The following is a 17,295-nucleotide window of genomic DNA, read 5'->3' on the forward strand; positions in this document are numbered from 1 at the left end:
TTAATTTAGATTGTCTTTGAGGTAGACCAAAATCCTTTTTTTAACAAAAGGCTCGCTTGATTAACCTGAAAGCTGTTTTGTAGCAAAAACAAAGCTTTATTGCGTCAATCATTTTTTAGTTTCTTCCACTAGAATGTTTCGTGAAATTTGGCATTGAGTGTTGCCAGGAAAATTCGGAAAAAAAAACCATAGTGGTCATAAAAAGTGAAAAAACAAAACAAGGCAAAAAAATTAATGTAAAGAAAAAACGAAAAACCAACGACTATGAATAATTTAGTTGATAAAACTTAAAAATTGTGCATATGATTCTGGTAAAGCAATTCTAGTTACGTTATTCGTAATGTATTAAGTGGGTACTTAGCGATCGAACGTTAATTCAACCAATGTAAATAGAGCTAAGCACTTTCCTCAGCGACAAAAAAGCAGCATGAAAATAATACAGAAAACCCCTCAGTGCGCAAGAGGAAATTTATGAATACAGCGGAAAGGTTTTTATTAGCTAATGGCATTCAGCTGGAGGTAGAAATCATTTAGAGTCTTTCGTGATTATCTCATAATTCCACAGGTGAAAGAGGGGCTTATCTATAAGAGTGGTTGAAAATGTTCGGTCAATTTCTCTTTGAAGTTTCTGACTTTCGTTTTATCCAATCAGAGTATGGCGCAAGGGCTCGGGAGTCTGCCGAACGCTAATAAGGGGTAGAAGAAGCAACGACGGCGACGCCGTGGACAACGTCGGTTAAAAAGTGAACCTTCATTTTACCTACGAATCTCGCGATACTCTATAGAGTCGTTTAGTTCGTTTTTCACGGTCAAAACTGTCTCGAAACTGAATAAGGAACACAGCGTTAAATTACTAATAGAAATATAAAAAATTAGCCAGTGTTGTTCACGTTCTCCAGACGACGCAAAGTTTGGTCATTTGCAGAGGACGCAGAGAAATCTACAAAATTTTTTAACGCACGTGCACAGCCATTTTTATACTCATTAAACCTTTTGTTTGGTGACGTCCCCGTTGCCATCGTGGTTTTATTAAACTCCTAAAAAAATGTCAAGAGAGTACGACTGCAGGTACTTCCGAAGTTCGCCGTTAACTTGCCTCAGGTATGTCTTCATCTCAGACATAAAATTTAACATTAAAATTGACAAACGCTACAGATAACTGCTAAACTGACTGCTTTTGGTTTCTGAGGAAAGAAGTTACTTGACTAATGGAATATCGCATATAAACAGAGAGAGCAAAACAAAACAACAACATTCGATGAAATATTATCTGAAATACGAAGAAGATTCCTCCCAGGAAGTTCTTGACTTCTCTGAGAATGAGTACCTCTCGAACCGTCTGATAAGAACCGAAGCTAATGTTCTCCAGCTGTAATATAGTTCGTCAAGGACTTGTATGTTTTTTTTCGTTTTGCCTGTCAAGGATGGAGCAAAAGAGTGCTAGAGTGCTATTAAGATGCAGATCGTCTCCCTTCTCCCGTGTTCTCAGCCAGAGTCTCCCGGGCAAGTGTCTTCATCAGATCATGAATTCACGTGCATTATTTTCACGGAAAACATGTTAAGGTAACTTCGGGTAGCTATTGCCATCAGATGACGTTTAACCAGTGTTTACTAATATAATTTACAGGGTGGAGCTTGTCAAGTTATTATACTCGTATTTTGCATAGGCGAGGAGTGTTCAGTAACTAATAAGAAGAATTATTAGTTACTGAACACTCCTCACCGATGCAAAATACGAGTTTGTTCATTTCTGCTGAGCTGGTACCTTTCTTCACAAATAGAAAATCTTGAATAAATTCTGAATGCGGAAAAATTTAACAAAAATAATGTTAATAATGGTTCCGCCGATTTCTGTTGACTCCAGTTTGAGCGATTACGCAGCCTGTTTGTGAGTTCTCTGTCATGGAAGACAAAAGACATTCTCTTTTGTTGTAAATTAACAGTCACAGATCCTTCTAAAACTTTGTGCTGAAAATTAAGCCCTAGAATTTTGAAATACACAGGAAATTTATATTTGCTCTAGAAAATCACCCTTTCATTTTTAATATCACCTCTTCTGTTTCATTTTGCCAGGCCTAGGCCAGGCGCCAGGTGCTTTTAGTCGAGAAAATGTGAATTAAGGAAAATTTGATTGACCAAAATGGCGCCAATGTGGCGTTTAACTTACGTATCCATAGCGACGTGACAGCCAATTAGAACTCCTGGAATGATTACACCGTGTTACTTGTTATCTGATACGAACCTCATTTCACTGAAAACACGTCGAAGGCATTTTGGTTCCTGAATCCAGCCAAAAAACTTGTATAACCCCGTTTTAATCAAGGAATGGAAGCTATGCCTACGTTTACACCAAGCGGAGGCCAGCAACTTCTTGTGCGGGGAACAATTCAAGAAAATTTCGACGATAAAATGCCTCTTACAAGTCGATACGCATGGCCTCGTAGGTCGGAATCGTCGCTAAGCACAAGTAGCTTTCCAAACAGAAACAGCAAAAATCCATTTTTTGCGAGGCATAACCCTCATCCACAGAGAGTGAGGCATCTTAAAGGACTTTTAGATGTCCCAATTTGCACTGTGATCGATTATACGGTTTGTACACCTACCGTTGGGACACCAACCATCGACCAAATGCGGCAGAGACCTTTGAAATCCAGCCATGGTTTGCACTTACCAATCAATCTAGACAGTGTGAAAGAAAAGGCCGTCCCATCCGTTGGTTTAGGTAAGATTTTTTACTGCCTTTCATTCCACCTTTTTTACTTTTAACCCATGATAATGATGCTGTAATCGCACTTAGCAACGATAAATTGTTTTGAGCCACTTTGGATCAGATGATAATTGATAATTCCTCAGGTGCAATTTCTTTGTTGTTCTGGGAACGAACGGTTGTGTTAAATTCAGGTAGAGAAATAGCTAAAATGCTATTGTGTTGAAAATGCATCCGCTAAATCACGAAAGGCAAATAGAATAAAGTGCTTTTATTGCTTTGTTTGAGTCTTTCTTTGCTTCGCAAATTCGTGCCATCATGGAAACTCGTTCGACAAAATTGCACGTCAATCGTCAAGGTTGCTGTCAATGCCAATTCTAACTTTTAATTTGCTAATAGCCGTGGAAGTTTTAATTAAAATACTCTGTCTAGCATAAGCACATAAAACAAACAGTTTTAATCTTTACCATTATTTTGTGTTTTTTTAATTATTTGCATTTCTATCTATATCTTCGTCATAATATACTGAGTTTTAATAACTTCGGAATTATAAAAACAAACCAGTTGCCACTCTGTGGACTTAAATTCCCTACTATTAATGATTTCGTTTTCTTGTTTGAAATAAATTTCAATTTTAGTTAAGCTAGGAGAAAAAAAAAAAATTTTTTTTCTACAAATACCCTATCTTTTCATTTTAACTCTTGAGTACACGTTTTCTAGCATTTTTTAAAAATGTTTGCAGAATTAACTAAAACCTTTATGTAAATCGCAAAGATTATCCGTTTTAACTTGACCATCCCAAACATATATTTTTAATTCTGTTCTAATCTAATTAGATTCTGTTCTAAAGGTATATAATCATTGACTTCAATTGACCAGCACTGCAAATGTTAAAAACGACAGAAATGTTCAAGATTGTTACAGAATTGAATTAAATATCACAAAAAAGTTATATTTCCTTCCGTTACATGTTAGCTGGTGTCCTTGTCTAAAGCCTCAAGTTCCTAAAGAGAATTCCTTCCTGTAATAACCCCTATCAATACAGTTGCAAGTTTTTAATAAGCCTTTCTCCGACAGCCCTCATGTGGCATTTCTAGTTTCTAATAATCTCTCTCTGACAACCCCTGTCTAGAGTTTCAAGTTTCTAATTTGTCCTTTCTCTAACAACCCTGTGTAAAATGTCAAGTTTATATTAAGCCCCTTCTCTTAGGGGCCCCCTGTCCAGTGTTTCAAGTTTCTAATTTGTCCTTTCTCTAACAACCCTGTGTAAAATGTCAAGTTTATATCAAGCCCCTTCTCTTAGAGGCCCCCCTGTCCAGTGTTTCAAGTTTCTAATTTGTCCTTTCTCTAACAACCCTGTGTAAAATGTCAAGTTGATATTAAGCCCATTCTCTTAGAGGCCCCTGTCCAGTGTTTCAATTTTCTAATTTGTTCTTTCTTTAACAACCCTGTGTAAAATGTCAAGTTTATAATTAGTCTTTTCTCTTAGAAGCCCCACTGTCTTATGTTTTAAGTTTCAGAGAATGTACTCTTAAAGAGTGTCAAGTTTCTATTAAGCCTTAGTCTTGTTTAAGCTCCCGTGTAGAGTTTCAAGTTTTTAACAATCCCTCTCTTTATTAGAAGCCTTTTCTGTATGCTTATATTCCTCTTTAGATCCCATCTTATGTGCAGGCCTAGAACTTTGACACTGCTCACTGTCTCTAATGGCTTACCTTTTGCTACAAGGGGCTCATAGTCAGGCTTTTCCTTTTTCCTATCAACCCCCATATAGAGATTCCAGAATTAGATGCGCCTTCCTCTTAAACAACTTCCCTCCAGTGTTTCAAGTTTCTAGTGAGCCTCTTCCCTAACTGAGTAAAGATTCAAGTTTTAAGGCCCTCCTCTGTTGGTAAACCCTGTCTATATTGATAAGTTTTCAAGGAGATCCTTGTTTAAAGTTTAGGTCTCTTGAATTTCCCCTTGCCCCCCCTCTCCCCCCTGTCAAGAGTGTTTAGTTTCTTGTTTGTTTCTTCTCCATTCTCTTCACCTAAATGAAACTGCTAACCAAAATTAGGGCGAAATAGTAAATACTATACAAATGGTTATCCTACAATATTTTGTAGTTATCCTTTGGGTGATGCATTTATATTTTGATTAGACAATTTGCATCAGAAAGCCTTGTTTATTTCCTATAATTTTTAAATATTGAAGAGTTTCAGCCAAAACAAGGATGCTAGTTTTAAATAGTTATCAAGCTTCATGACAGTTCAGATTAAGATATGTCTCTCTCCCTGGCTCCTTGTGGGTTAGTAATTAATCCCTCAATCTGACAAGGCTTTTTTTTTATATTCCCCCTCCTTCCCTACTTTTCCTCTCCCCCTCTCCCAAGCCTTGTGGTATTACTCCAAAGAGCTTGGAAGTCAATCCATGTGTCTTGCTTGTGAAATTCTATGGAAGGCGTCATTTGAGTGAACTGTACGATAGACTACTGGGCTTATTTTCTGAAGGAAAAAAGTCAAGTGCTATGTTTGTTTTTATGGAAATGGTTGATAGATCAGGATTTTGTTTTTCCAAAGTTTTATTACATGTATTTTTAAATGATCAGTAACAGGGCTTTTTATTGTCAAACTCTGTCTTCGATCTTAGTTGTAATTAACAAATAACCTTTATCTTCATTGTAGTCCAAGTTTGTTTATCACAGACAGACTGATTAGGACTCCACCAGGTCATATTACCTTGCATTAAACTTCAAGGTAATGACCATAAAACCCCACTAACAATTATGATGATTGTTACTCTGCAGTCCCAATAACAGAAACCTGGCGAGAGGAGTTGAGGAAACTTACAGAAGCTTCTGGCCTTAAAAGCAAAAGCCGCTACACCAACATTGCAAGTTATCAAGTACCTCCATCGAGGCAGGGATCAAGACTAGGGGAGAGACCTCCACCATCAAGAGGTGGTATGCTTCCTCCTCCATCAAGGAATGGAGAGAAACCACCATCAAGAAATGGGGAAATTCCCCCGTCACGTAATGGCGAGAAGCCACCATCGAGGTTGGGAGAGTCCAGACAGGGAGGCAGGCCATCTGTACTGCGAACAGAACTTCCCTTGCAGCACATTGCTGCAGATACTGATAGTGATCTGACTGTAAGTATTATTCAAAAATTATGTGCAAAAGTCATGGTGAATGTCAATCAAAGTGATGCATCTCTATATAACCAGTGCAATATTGTACTGAAATGGATTTATTGGGTTTATGATCTTTATGTCACACTCAGGGTACACAAGGGTGTAATCAAGTATAGATGATCTCACTAGTTTTCCTAATATAGGCAAGACATAGTGGAAGTGACTAAAAGCATTCCCTATCAATTCTCTCGTTTCCAATGTAGGTGGGAAGGTTGAATGTACCTCTCCCATACAAATTGGCAGAGAGGCTTGTGACCAGGCTTGAAGTTTGCAGCTCACAGAATTATTCTGTTAGCTGTCAAACTATTTGATCTCATTTAGGGTGTTTAGCATGTGCAAAATGTTTTTCCTTAATATATTCCTTGTAGCTGTGAAGTTATCTTTAAGGTTATAAGGGAATCATGGTAAAAAAAACTCTCATGTACTTTTGGCTATGAAAATTGGCATAGAATAAAGCAATACATAGAGCTTAGTGGAGACATTATCATTAATATCATGCAAACAGAAATTTAAACATTTTTGTTTATCCATTTTTATGTGCTTATTACATGTGTTTGGTTAAATCTTAGTTGTACTGTAAGAAGGCAGAGAAATGTTTAATATAGAAAATGTAATTTTTAGTACTTGATATTGAGCATCAGCATGCCATCTTGTTGTTCCAAGAGTCTTGATGTCAGACAAGAAATAAAAAACCCACAAATCTAATGGGGTGAGAAGTCTGAACAGCTAGACAATTCTCCCCTTTGCAGTTCCATCTCTACTCCAAGGATTACTACAAAGTATAATGGGTGAAAAGCATTTGAATATTGCTGAAATATTCACAATGTATGTCTTTTCTTTTTTATATCTTTTTAGATGTACAACATGTTGGTTAACATTCTCCGACCAACCCATCCTGATGATATAAAATCATGGTTAGTCCATGCTCCTGAAAGAGGTATGACCATAACAAATTTTTAAAGTGGGGTGGCATACTTTTCATGAAGAGGCTGTTAAAGGGTTAAGACATGGGAATTTAACCATATTCTCACGATCGTAGTCTATCATAGTGTCCTTGGTTTAAGCTTATGATCACTGCAGTGGTAGTTAGACAAATTAAGTCTTTAGTTTTGCCCAGATCATGAGCGCTATAGTCAATTTGAGTCAAGTCAATACAAATTCATCCATAAGGTGTCTTACAGACTCCTTGATTCACTGTTGACCTTAAATGTGTATTTTAATCTTTAAGTTAAAAAATTGAAGGCAAGGAATTATTAGCTATGAAACTGTCAGTAAAAGCTACAATACTAATTAAAATTTACTCTAACATGTTAGCTATGGAGTGTTTTGAATTGTATGTAAATTTGGTAATTCAAACTGAATTGGTGTTAGCCCCAAATAACACTCTGCTCAGATAGAATAGATTAAAAGATCAAGTTTTTAAATTTTGTCTACCTTTATAAGCTAAGAGGCTGGATTGATCAAAGCTCAAATTTTCATGGTTAGCCCAGATGCTTGAAAAAGATCTTAGATTAGTCTGCTGCAAGTTGACTGCATCTTGTATCTTGCTGTCAAGCCCCTTATCTGGAAAAGGGTTTTGAATATAGGATTTTGTTAAGGTGGCTTTAAATAGTGCTGTCAGGCAAACAGGGTGTCTGATACAAAGTTTTACTTGTCTTCAAAAACATGTGATTTATCATGTGATTTAATTATGCTTTTAGCAACCCTTGCACTCCCACAATTACATTAGTGATTCTCCTTACTGTTTACCATACAATTCTTATAGTGTTAGTCCTGAGAATTTGATATCGGATCAAGTAATAATCCCCTAATTGATATTTTTCTTTATTCTCATCTCTCTTCTGCTTGAAATTTAATAGACTTTGTAAGGAGAAATTCTCTCTTGATCATTCATGGGAGTTAAAGGGTTAAACACTAACTTTAGATTTACTCCAATGTTGCATTTGCAAAATTGCTCTTTCCTATCTTACATGTATCTAAGTGATGACTAAAGTTTCCTTTGCTTTGTGATCACACAGAAAAAGAAATTGTTCTGGACATGATCCGTGCAGTGTGCACATCTGATAATGAGTACAGAGAAGGATTTAATGAAACAATTAAGTCTGTAATGTATGATGATCAGCTGCTACAGCATGAGTCCAGCCTTGATTTGGATGAGATTCAGAAGTATAATGAAACTAAAAGAAAGGAGAGAGAAGAGCTGGAGAGGAAGAAACAAGAGAAAGAAGAAGCAGAGAAACCAAGGTAACAGATCATTGTTGTCTCCAGATCTTTCACACAAGCTGAATCCCTTTCCACCCGAACTTTAAAGGACCTGCACAGTATCGTGTAAATAATTAAATCTCTAGTTTTTGACTGTCAGTTAGTTATCCAGGATTTTTTCAGCTGGAGATTTAACACCAACTGCATCAAAATGGTATTTAGGACCATGCTAGGATGTTTTATACCATTTATTAATGGTGGAGGGGGAGGGGGGAGGGAGGGAATGACTAGATCAAGTATATTAGTAACAACTGCCATAGGCATGCTTGCCATTAATGATCCTTTGTTTCTCAGACATGATATGAACCCTTCAGTCTGGTTTTCATTTCTTCAAGTGTGCATATATATAGGCCTTTACCTTTTATTATCATTTCTATGAATTGGTGTCTTAGAGGCAGTCAACATGTGGTATAATTTCTATGGACATTCATGGGTCTTAGTGTTATCTTTAAATGTACAGTTTGAGTCTTATGGGAAATATACCTGTTTTTGCTTTAAATGAAAGGCACTCTGATATTGAGATTTTGAACTTTTTTTTAGTGACATATCAGATTTAAAAATAAAAGGAGTGCCTGAGTATCTTTGCAAGTGTAGGACATTACTGTTTTCTGGCCATATGAATTTACTCTCCTCCCTGACTGCAGCCTTTTAATTTAACCCTTTACACCCTAACATCAGTATGCACATTCTCCATACTGTTATCTGTACATTTCCTGAGGTGCAGGCAAGGAGAATTTTTTGAATAATCAAGGGAATCTTTAGATCATGTCTTTTATTCTCATGACCTTCACATTTGACTCAGGGCTGATATTGTAGGGAGAAACTAAATGCTAGTCACTGTAAGGTGTCAAAGTGTTAACTGTGTGCCCACTTCTTACTTCAGTCTGTCAGTCTCACTGCTTGTTTCATAAACCTTTTATTTCTGTTTTTCTATTCTGTCACAGATTTGGGGTTCCATCTATTTCTTACCCAGTGGCCCAAAGCTTCTCTTTGACTCTACAGGGCTTTTCTTTGGCAACAAAAGGTTTTTCTATTCCTCTTTTTTTGTTCATCTTCTGTCCTGATGCAAGCTAATTCTGGGAAATACTTTTCCAACACTCATGTTCTTTAATAACTGTTTCTATTGTCCTCATTCTGAAAATTTTTGAGGAAGTTTATTTATCCTTGAAGTGTGGTTATCCATGTGGACATCACTAAAGAATTAAAGAAAGAGAATTTCACTTCACCTCTCTCTCTTCACTTTTTTCTTTTCCTAGAAACATTTAAAGTGATTCATACATGTACATTCACAGTGCAGAGATTATTAACTATGACCATATTGCCCAGTAAGACAAGAAGTCCATCAGAACTGCACCTCCTTTTTAGCCACAAAGTACTACTTTTCACTCTCATTTTCATTCCTTGTAATCAAATTCTATGCTTAATCATCCTAACTCATACTTTTTACCACTTAGTGCTCTTATACCACTGTAACGAAAGTCATTCAGTTGACTTCTCTCTGCCATGATCAACTCCTGTGCTAAATTATGATAATTTTCCTAGGACACCCCGGTCAGCAGGCTCCCAGGGCTATACTCAATATCAATGGACAAGTCCTGGATGTAAACCCAGCTCACCATTTATTGCCACGGAGAAGAAGAAAGAAGCATTGATTGAACAGAGCAAACCAAGGCCTGGGACAGCAGAAGCAGAAATTGAAGGTAGAAAAGCTCATTAGTTCAGGACAATAACACACAGATCTAGTTATCTAGTTATATATAGCTATCAGATCTCTCTAGTTATTTCTGTTGTCAGTTTTCAATTCTACCATGAGACTCACTTACTCACAAGAAATGTCTTTTTTTTTTTTAAGAGATTCGAAGTCGGCTCCAGTCCCGCTCCTCACCTCGAGTGTTTACACATCAGAGAGCCTTAGCATCACGACACTCTGCTCGGCCCCAGTCTCAGCAGAGTGTGTATGTTCCACCTGCTGAGTGCCTGGAACCTGCTGCCATCAGGCCTCCTAGTCACCAGTCCATCAAGTCACAGCAGTCAGTGATTCGCAGTATCTTGTCATACAAGCCACAGCAAAATCAGTGATAATACTGTTCATGATTCTTGCTGGCATAATTTGAATATTTAGATAAATCACTGTAATTTCAAGGCATTTTAGTGTAATATATAATTTATTTTACTTGTCAATGAGCACTACCTCATAGTTCAACCAACACAATCAGAGATGTTAGACTAAGAGGTAAGTTAGTGTTTTGTACAATTAACAGCTTCCCATGAGAGGGTTGGAAATTAAGCAATTGTGTCAGTCTTGTTAAAGAAATTTTTTGGCAAGGTTTTTTTAAATATTCACTTTCCACTTAAGTATAGCACACAAACCCCATTTTTTTCTCTCAATTCACCTTTGATGCAAAAAGACATTTTTTTTTCTTGGAATGGCACAAACGCAGTAGGTTACACATCTAGTTTTGCTATACACTCTTTTTGAAAAAAAAAACAGCAAAAGACTGAATGGAATTTAAAAAATCTTAAACCTTTTGCATGGAGTGTGCAGAGATGTACTACCCTCTGAAAATAATTAAATTACCTTATCTTGGTTTGAATTAAAGTGTGTTAAGGATGACTCCTCAGAGTTATAAAATACTAAATAACAATTCAGTGAGATTTTGTTGGCCTGTGCACTTTCAATTACCTGAAAGAAAATGTGAAATAGGATTCGAGTTGTCAATGGTTGGGAGGATGTGTACACAGGCAAGACTATCAGCAGAAAATAGAATGTAATTTTATGTACATTTGAAAAGAGAGAGAAGTGGCTCTTTGGTACACCAGCTGGTGTAGCTTTGTAAGATTTTTTTAGATGAACTACTTGAAAGTATGACTGTTTTAGATTTCATTTGTAAATTCACCAATAAGAAAATTAAAAGAAACTATTGTGTGTGCTGTTTTAACCTTTGACTGCCAAGAGTACTAGTATCTAATTTTTCTTCTTAAAATAGTGCTCCTGAATCACACATCAAGGACTCAAGAATAAAGAAAATGAGCTCCATTTAAAGAAACTTGTGATTGTTAAAAAAAAAATTATTCTTGTCAGCACCATGGTAAGTGTATAGAGACCTGTATGGAGAATATGTATACTGATGTATGGGTGTAAAAGGGTGAAAGATACTGTGGACAGTTTGGTCAGTCCCTATGCTGTATAATTCCTCCCTTTCTATAATGCCTTCCTTGTGGAGGTCTTCTCTCTTCTCTTTAGTGAAAGCTTTAGGGTAGTTGTTTGTTATCTATTACCATCCATTTTAGGCTTGGTAACGTTTATGCAAAAAAGTTTGATAAATTGCGTTGTGATGGGAACAATTAAGTGAGGTACTAGTCAGGAGCGAGTGTGTCACTGCTTTTGTCGGAGTCTTACAATTATTGATTCTGTAAAAACAATATAAACATTAAATCATGTCATCGGCTTTGAACGGAAAGGCAAAATGAATGAATTTAGGAGCTTTCTCAATTACGTCTTACGGCTACAATTACATGTCCGGGTGTATTTTTTATTGCTTTATTTGCAAGTCAAAATAAATTGGGTTTCTTTTTAGTTTAGGTTGAGAGCCACCTTAATTTTTTCGATAAGTTCTGTTCGTCGTACCTTCACCCGAAATAGAATATATAGAAAGACCTAAGAAACCACATGAGTGTCTGGCTCCTATATTGTCCGTATCACCTTTGAACCAACTGTTAAGTTTATGACGCAAAGGAAATGATCACCATTTAGTGAAGCTCCTGATTGTAACAAAAAAAAATGTTTGTTAGGACCCTTAAAACATTGAAAGAGAACGGTTTGGAGAATATGAATTTGGAGACGTCAGCGTGGAAAGCTAGGCTTGTAATGTTAGTCAGGCGTTTGTACTTTGGTGGATCAACAACTCAGTCATAGAGTTCGAAGTACCTATGATTAATTTGCAGAACAGACAGCAAAATAAAATATATTTGTTAATTAAATAACCGGGGGCAGTGGGTTGGGCACAAGCTACACTTGATGTGTTGACTACGTTTTACTCAACACGGTGACCCCAACCGGAGATGGAATTTGGATTGCTCGGTCACCGGGTCAGTGAACTAAACGATAAGTCGTACCATTTAAATCACACACGTACTGTTTGTAGTTACTGTTGACAACTCCGGTGAAAGGGGAAAGATCATGTAGATTTAGACCACTTCCGGTAGAAAGTGAGCCAATGTAATCTTGTGTAATAATTGAAAGTGAGCCAAAATAATCTTGTGTAATAATTACGACCAATCTAGAAAACGTGGAAAGGTCCAAAACAGTTTAATCGTACTATTTCATTTTATCTCTTGTTCCGTGTCTTAAAAGCATAGATGTCAAGTCCCTTTTATCGTTGCAACTTAATTTTAAAACATTGAGTGCTATAGATGCCATTCTTTTGCCTAGCTGTCTTTTCTGACAACATTATACGAAACGACAAGAGTTTGGCAGTGAGTAAAAATCTCCAGCTCTCTTCTCACTCGATCCTAACGTTTACTTTTCGCAAAACAGAGTAGTGACCTTTAGGCAAATGGAGTGCACTCTCGAGCTGAGTCGGGAAAACATTTTGCCTGCGCTGATCAGTTGTTGAGAATCCTTGCACATTTGTTTCCTTCTACGAATAGAAATGGCGATTTAAACAGCGTCCTCTTTCGAGCTACAAAGCTAATTGTTGACGATTATGGTGGAGTTGAACAGGCTGTCAATATTTCCGTCAAATAACTCACTGTTAAAACTTCCAGGTGGTCGGAAACTGCGCACGAAGTTTGAGAACCGGGCAGATATCTCTTGGGAGGTATGAACGGATGTATCACTGATTTTACATGCGTCACGCGAGGAGATACGCAAAAAAATACTTGTATTATGATTTGACTGTTTACATTTTTAATTGCCTTAAGTACTTCCTAAAAATAACAGATTGTTAGTTCGTACGTGTGGTGATGACAAAGACATATACCCAGTAATATTATGTTATCATGAAAGCAATGAACACTGCCTTGTTCTGGCGTGAAGATATGGGTCTGAATGACTACTCTGACAAGCGATGTGGAAGAAATATGTTACATGATAGATAAGAGGCCAATTGCAATTAGTTTGTATACGATGCGTGGTTAAAGCCAGTAACTGGGAGGAACCGGAGATCCAAATGATCGGAAACAGAGATCTTTCTGACCTTAATGAGGGCATCTTGATCTGTCCTGAATGTTTGTCATTGCGTATTAATGGTTCACAGATTATAACACGTAATAAATTCGATAAACTTGCCAAGTTTTTTCTTGAAGAACTTTCCGGGAGATGTCGACTCTGTGCCCTTCCATCCCCTCTCCAGGAGCCGCTATACCCCTCTTAGGTAAGAATGCCGTTTAGTATTTCGAGTAACAAATTAGTCTCTGACGCACATAGTACCTTGAAAGAAGTTGTTGTGGATGTTTTTTAACCACTGGCCAAGTTAGGGCAATAATTTGTAAAATTAAAGTCAAACCTGTTCCGGTAATTTTGTCAGTTTTGTTGTCCAAAAATGTGTAGAATTGGAGTGAACAATCAGTGCTATGCATGTGAGACGCATATTTCCACTGGTAAACAATAATGTAAGTATGTTAAATCTTTACGCCATTCTTTGCTTGATTGCTTTACTTAGACTTGTATTTAAATTAACCTGTTGCACAGTGACAGGAAATACTCGAACTTTGTAGTACTGTTAAGACGTTTTTGGCTATTCCCATAAAATGTTTCGTTTATCACCAGACCGACTGATCTTTTGGCAAAAGTTAAAACAAATAATTTAACTCTTAAAGAAGTTCATATTCTTCATTGTGTCAAGGGCAGATGATAAACACTTTCTTTTGAATAAGAAGTTTTTGTATCTGATTTTATAGCCTGTCTGTTTTATCGGATGTGTTCTGTTAAGAAGATAAGACCAAAATAGGGAAAGCGCATCCCCTCGGCGTTTCCTTTTCCTTGCGCTTCCCGAGATAATTCATTTTTCCCTCTTCTTTTATTTTCGGGAGGGTGATGAGGATAGAAACATTTTATGGAGAAGGCATTTGTTAAAAATAGATTTGCCGAGTCACTGTTGACGCGACTAACCAGATTTGACAGATTTGGCTGACACTCAAGAAGATATTAAACACCACATCCTTTGCCTTTGGCGTTTTGTAAACCCTGCAAAATATCTACATACGGTCGCTTTCTGCGCTTGAATGACAGCTTGCGTTTTAACTTTTTTTTTTAATTTGTGTGCCGGTGAGAAAGCTTCTGTTGGACTTAGAGCGATTCCTTCTTCCTTACGTAATCTATCGTGCGAGTTGATTGAGTGGAAAAAAACGTACGTGCGGGTTGATTGAGTTAAAAAAAAAAAAAATAGAGAGAAAAAACCGTGGGCCTTTCGTGCGTCTCGCTCATCCGAGTTCGAGCAGGAAATTTTTTCTCTCACGCATCAATTTCCTCTGACTCGCGACTGACTTGCGATCGGGCGACAGTTAATTTAAGGAAAGAAAAATGACTTGTACTCTAAGGCATGGTTTTTAATCACTTTAGTCTCGAAAGCAAATAATATATAAGTTTGTCAACTCATACCATTTTTAACTCGCAAAGGTTTTCAAAAAAAGGTTTCTAACAATTATTCATTCTGTTCAACATTTAAAACATGATTTTTTGTGCCAACCTTTTGAGGTTAGTTACGAGGCAATAGATTTTTTGATAAATCACGAGTGTGGAAAAGGTTGGTCACGGTCAACCTAAGGGGTTTGGAGAAAATACACCCTCTCCCTACCCCACTAAAAGAACATAGAGCGCAAAGTACGACGCTTCCCCCTCCTCCATCGCAAAATTGTGCATGATAGCTTATCAGTTGAGCGCAAACAGAGGTTATTAGATTATTAAACGATTTCAGCTGCTGGGCAAGGTGTTGTACATCGCAGGAAATCCGTCTTATTCCGACCTGTAACCGCTTTTCATGACCATGGCACAGCGACGGGAGGAGCGCGCACATATTATTTGAGTGTCAAAATCTAACAACAACAAAAACAACAACAACAACACGAATCATTGGCAGTATTCCGGTGAATGCGTGTAGCGGATAAGAAAAAAAAAACCACTGTTATATATAACTCTACATAGCGCGAAAGCGGCCATTATACAAGACAGAAACGTTTTTAATCAATGCTAAATTTGATTATTGGGTGGCAAATTATTTGCAGGCCCAAAACATGTGCCCACCATCCGTAGCTTTAACAGCAAGGTTAAATTAACATGAATTTTTTCATCTGTCTGAAAAAGAAAACCATATCTTGGGTCAAAAATGGAAAGGATTACTAAAATAGGAAACAGACTTGCTAATGCCAAATGAACAAAGTGGGGCAGGTTTCTAAAGAAACTGTGGTGCTGCGTCGTTGGGAGAGTATAACAAGGTAATCCGGTATTATCAACTCGGTCGATGACGTAGGTTGGCCTCAATAAAGAGTTTCAAAGCTGAAGTTTCGAGCTTAAGCCCTTCGTCATTGTTTCGCAAGGTATAATAAACAAGCCATGAATTATTCGAACAGTGTAAGGTCAAATTTGTTGCAATTCAGTTGTGTCTCCTTTTCTATATAAAGGATAAATTTTCGAGGCTATATCCTTAACTAACCCCAAATTCTATAAGCTATCTCAGATGTTTTTCTGTAATATTCTTAAAAACAAAAGGAAAAAATCTCAAGGTCAAGGTCAAGTGCATCGTAACCTCTGGAAATTCAGTTCTGAGCCAAATTTTGAATCTTTTTTTAACGAAATATGTCGCAAATGGCTTTATAAAAGTCAAGGTTTTCGGGTCATCGAAGAGTTCAAAGCGTTTGGATCAAATGCAAGCATAAGTTCTCCCCATTTGTGCTCCAGAATTTAAGAAATGATCGCTAGTTTGTAAGTTTACCTTACCTGTGCATGAGTGCTCAAAAATCCTCACCAATGAGATTTTTTATTCCTCTTGAAAATCATTGTTCTTTAGTATTTTGGCTTTTAATTTTATCAACTCTCTGATGGAGCAAACAAATGTCTCCCTATTTAACATCAACTTTACGAGATTAATTTTTTTTGTGGTAGAGAAGGATCCAATTTAACATCTGTTGAATCGTAAAGAAAAAAAAAAAGATGTTTGCACTTGCCCTTCGTTCTGAGTTTTCTTCCGGAAGTTTGGTAGCAGAAGACCTCAAAATTTCCAAGGAGGCTCTCAGCAAGAAAACATCAATATTTCTGCGAACAAAAAACTCACGCGAAATGAACGACTTCGATGGTTGTGGAATTTTGAGACTTGAGCGTTTTAAGAAAAACTATGTCCAGGTATTCTCGTCTCGTTGAAAATAGCGAAGAGATGAAACTCAAATAGAAGCTCGACCGCAACAAATCTGTGGGCATCATCAGTTGTCAACGCTGCCATTGATTTCATCGAAGACTCTATGTTCATGTTATTATTTTCCAAATGACTATCTTCACTTTATTTTTGTTTTTTCTTCAGTTCATCCAAACGGGATTCTCCGCCAATCAAAGCTAGCTCATGTCACTGTTTGAACAACCCCTCAATAGCGGAAAACATTTGTCTTGGGCCAGATAATCTTGTATTCCTTATGATATGCTTAAGTCAAAAAGCCGATGAATGCTTCTAAGTAGTCCGAGAATCACATGGTTTAAAAATTTCCGGGAATTTCCGGGATTGTATCGTGTAATTCATTCTGGTTGGGTGTTCTTTGGCACTGGGTCAAGCCATATTTAAATTGAATTTTCTTCAAATTTTCGCTCTAAAAATAACGCACGTGACAAAGCAGTCTAACACTATCACCCTGTGGGGATTTCCTCTAATGTCGACGAGAGTGGCATGAGATTCAAATCGAAACCAAAACCAGGCAGACAGGTTTTTAAATGGAAAATGATTGACTGAAAATTCATATGGTTTTGCGGTTAGCGTGGAACCAAAACGGGGTTGCCAATAGCCTTGACCATGAAAAAGGCGAATCTATAAAAACAGGATCAAACCTGAGAGTTTCTTTTCCTTTTCATCTTATGGTGTATTATGCTTACAAAGATTGGAAGATTGAAGAAATATTTCTCTCCTCTGGCAGTGCTTCCTAAGTAATCTGCTGTTTCTAACCGTATTTAATCGCGG

At 37.2% G+C, this 17,295-nt stretch overlaps 1 protein-coding gene across 1 annotated transcript; it reads left to right on the forward strand.

The window, feature by feature from the left end:
* Positions 1-2,232: 2,232 nt before the first annotated feature.
* On the forward strand, positions 2,233-11,080 carry LOC131786492 (protein TBATA). Its single transcript, XM_059103544.2, has 6 exons — positions 2,233-2,722; positions 5,490-5,833; positions 6,731-6,812; positions 7,894-8,119; positions 9,680-9,837; positions 9,990-11,080. The coding sequence occupies exons 1-6, from the start codon at positions 2,326-2,328 to the stop codon at positions 10,214-10,216; spliced, it is 1,434 nt and encodes a 477-aa protein (XP_058959527.2). The 5' UTR covers positions 2,233-2,325; the 3' UTR covers positions 10,217-11,080.
* Positions 11,081-17,295: the final 6,215 nt, after the last annotated feature.

This window comes from Pocillopora verrucosa, chromosome 3, assembly GCF_036669915.1.
Source record: "Pocillopora verrucosa isolate sample1 chromosome 3, ASM3666991v2, whole genome shotgun sequence".
NCBI classification, from domain to species: Eukaryota; Metazoa; Cnidaria; class Anthozoa; order Scleractinia; family Pocilloporidae; genus Pocillopora; species Pocillopora verrucosa.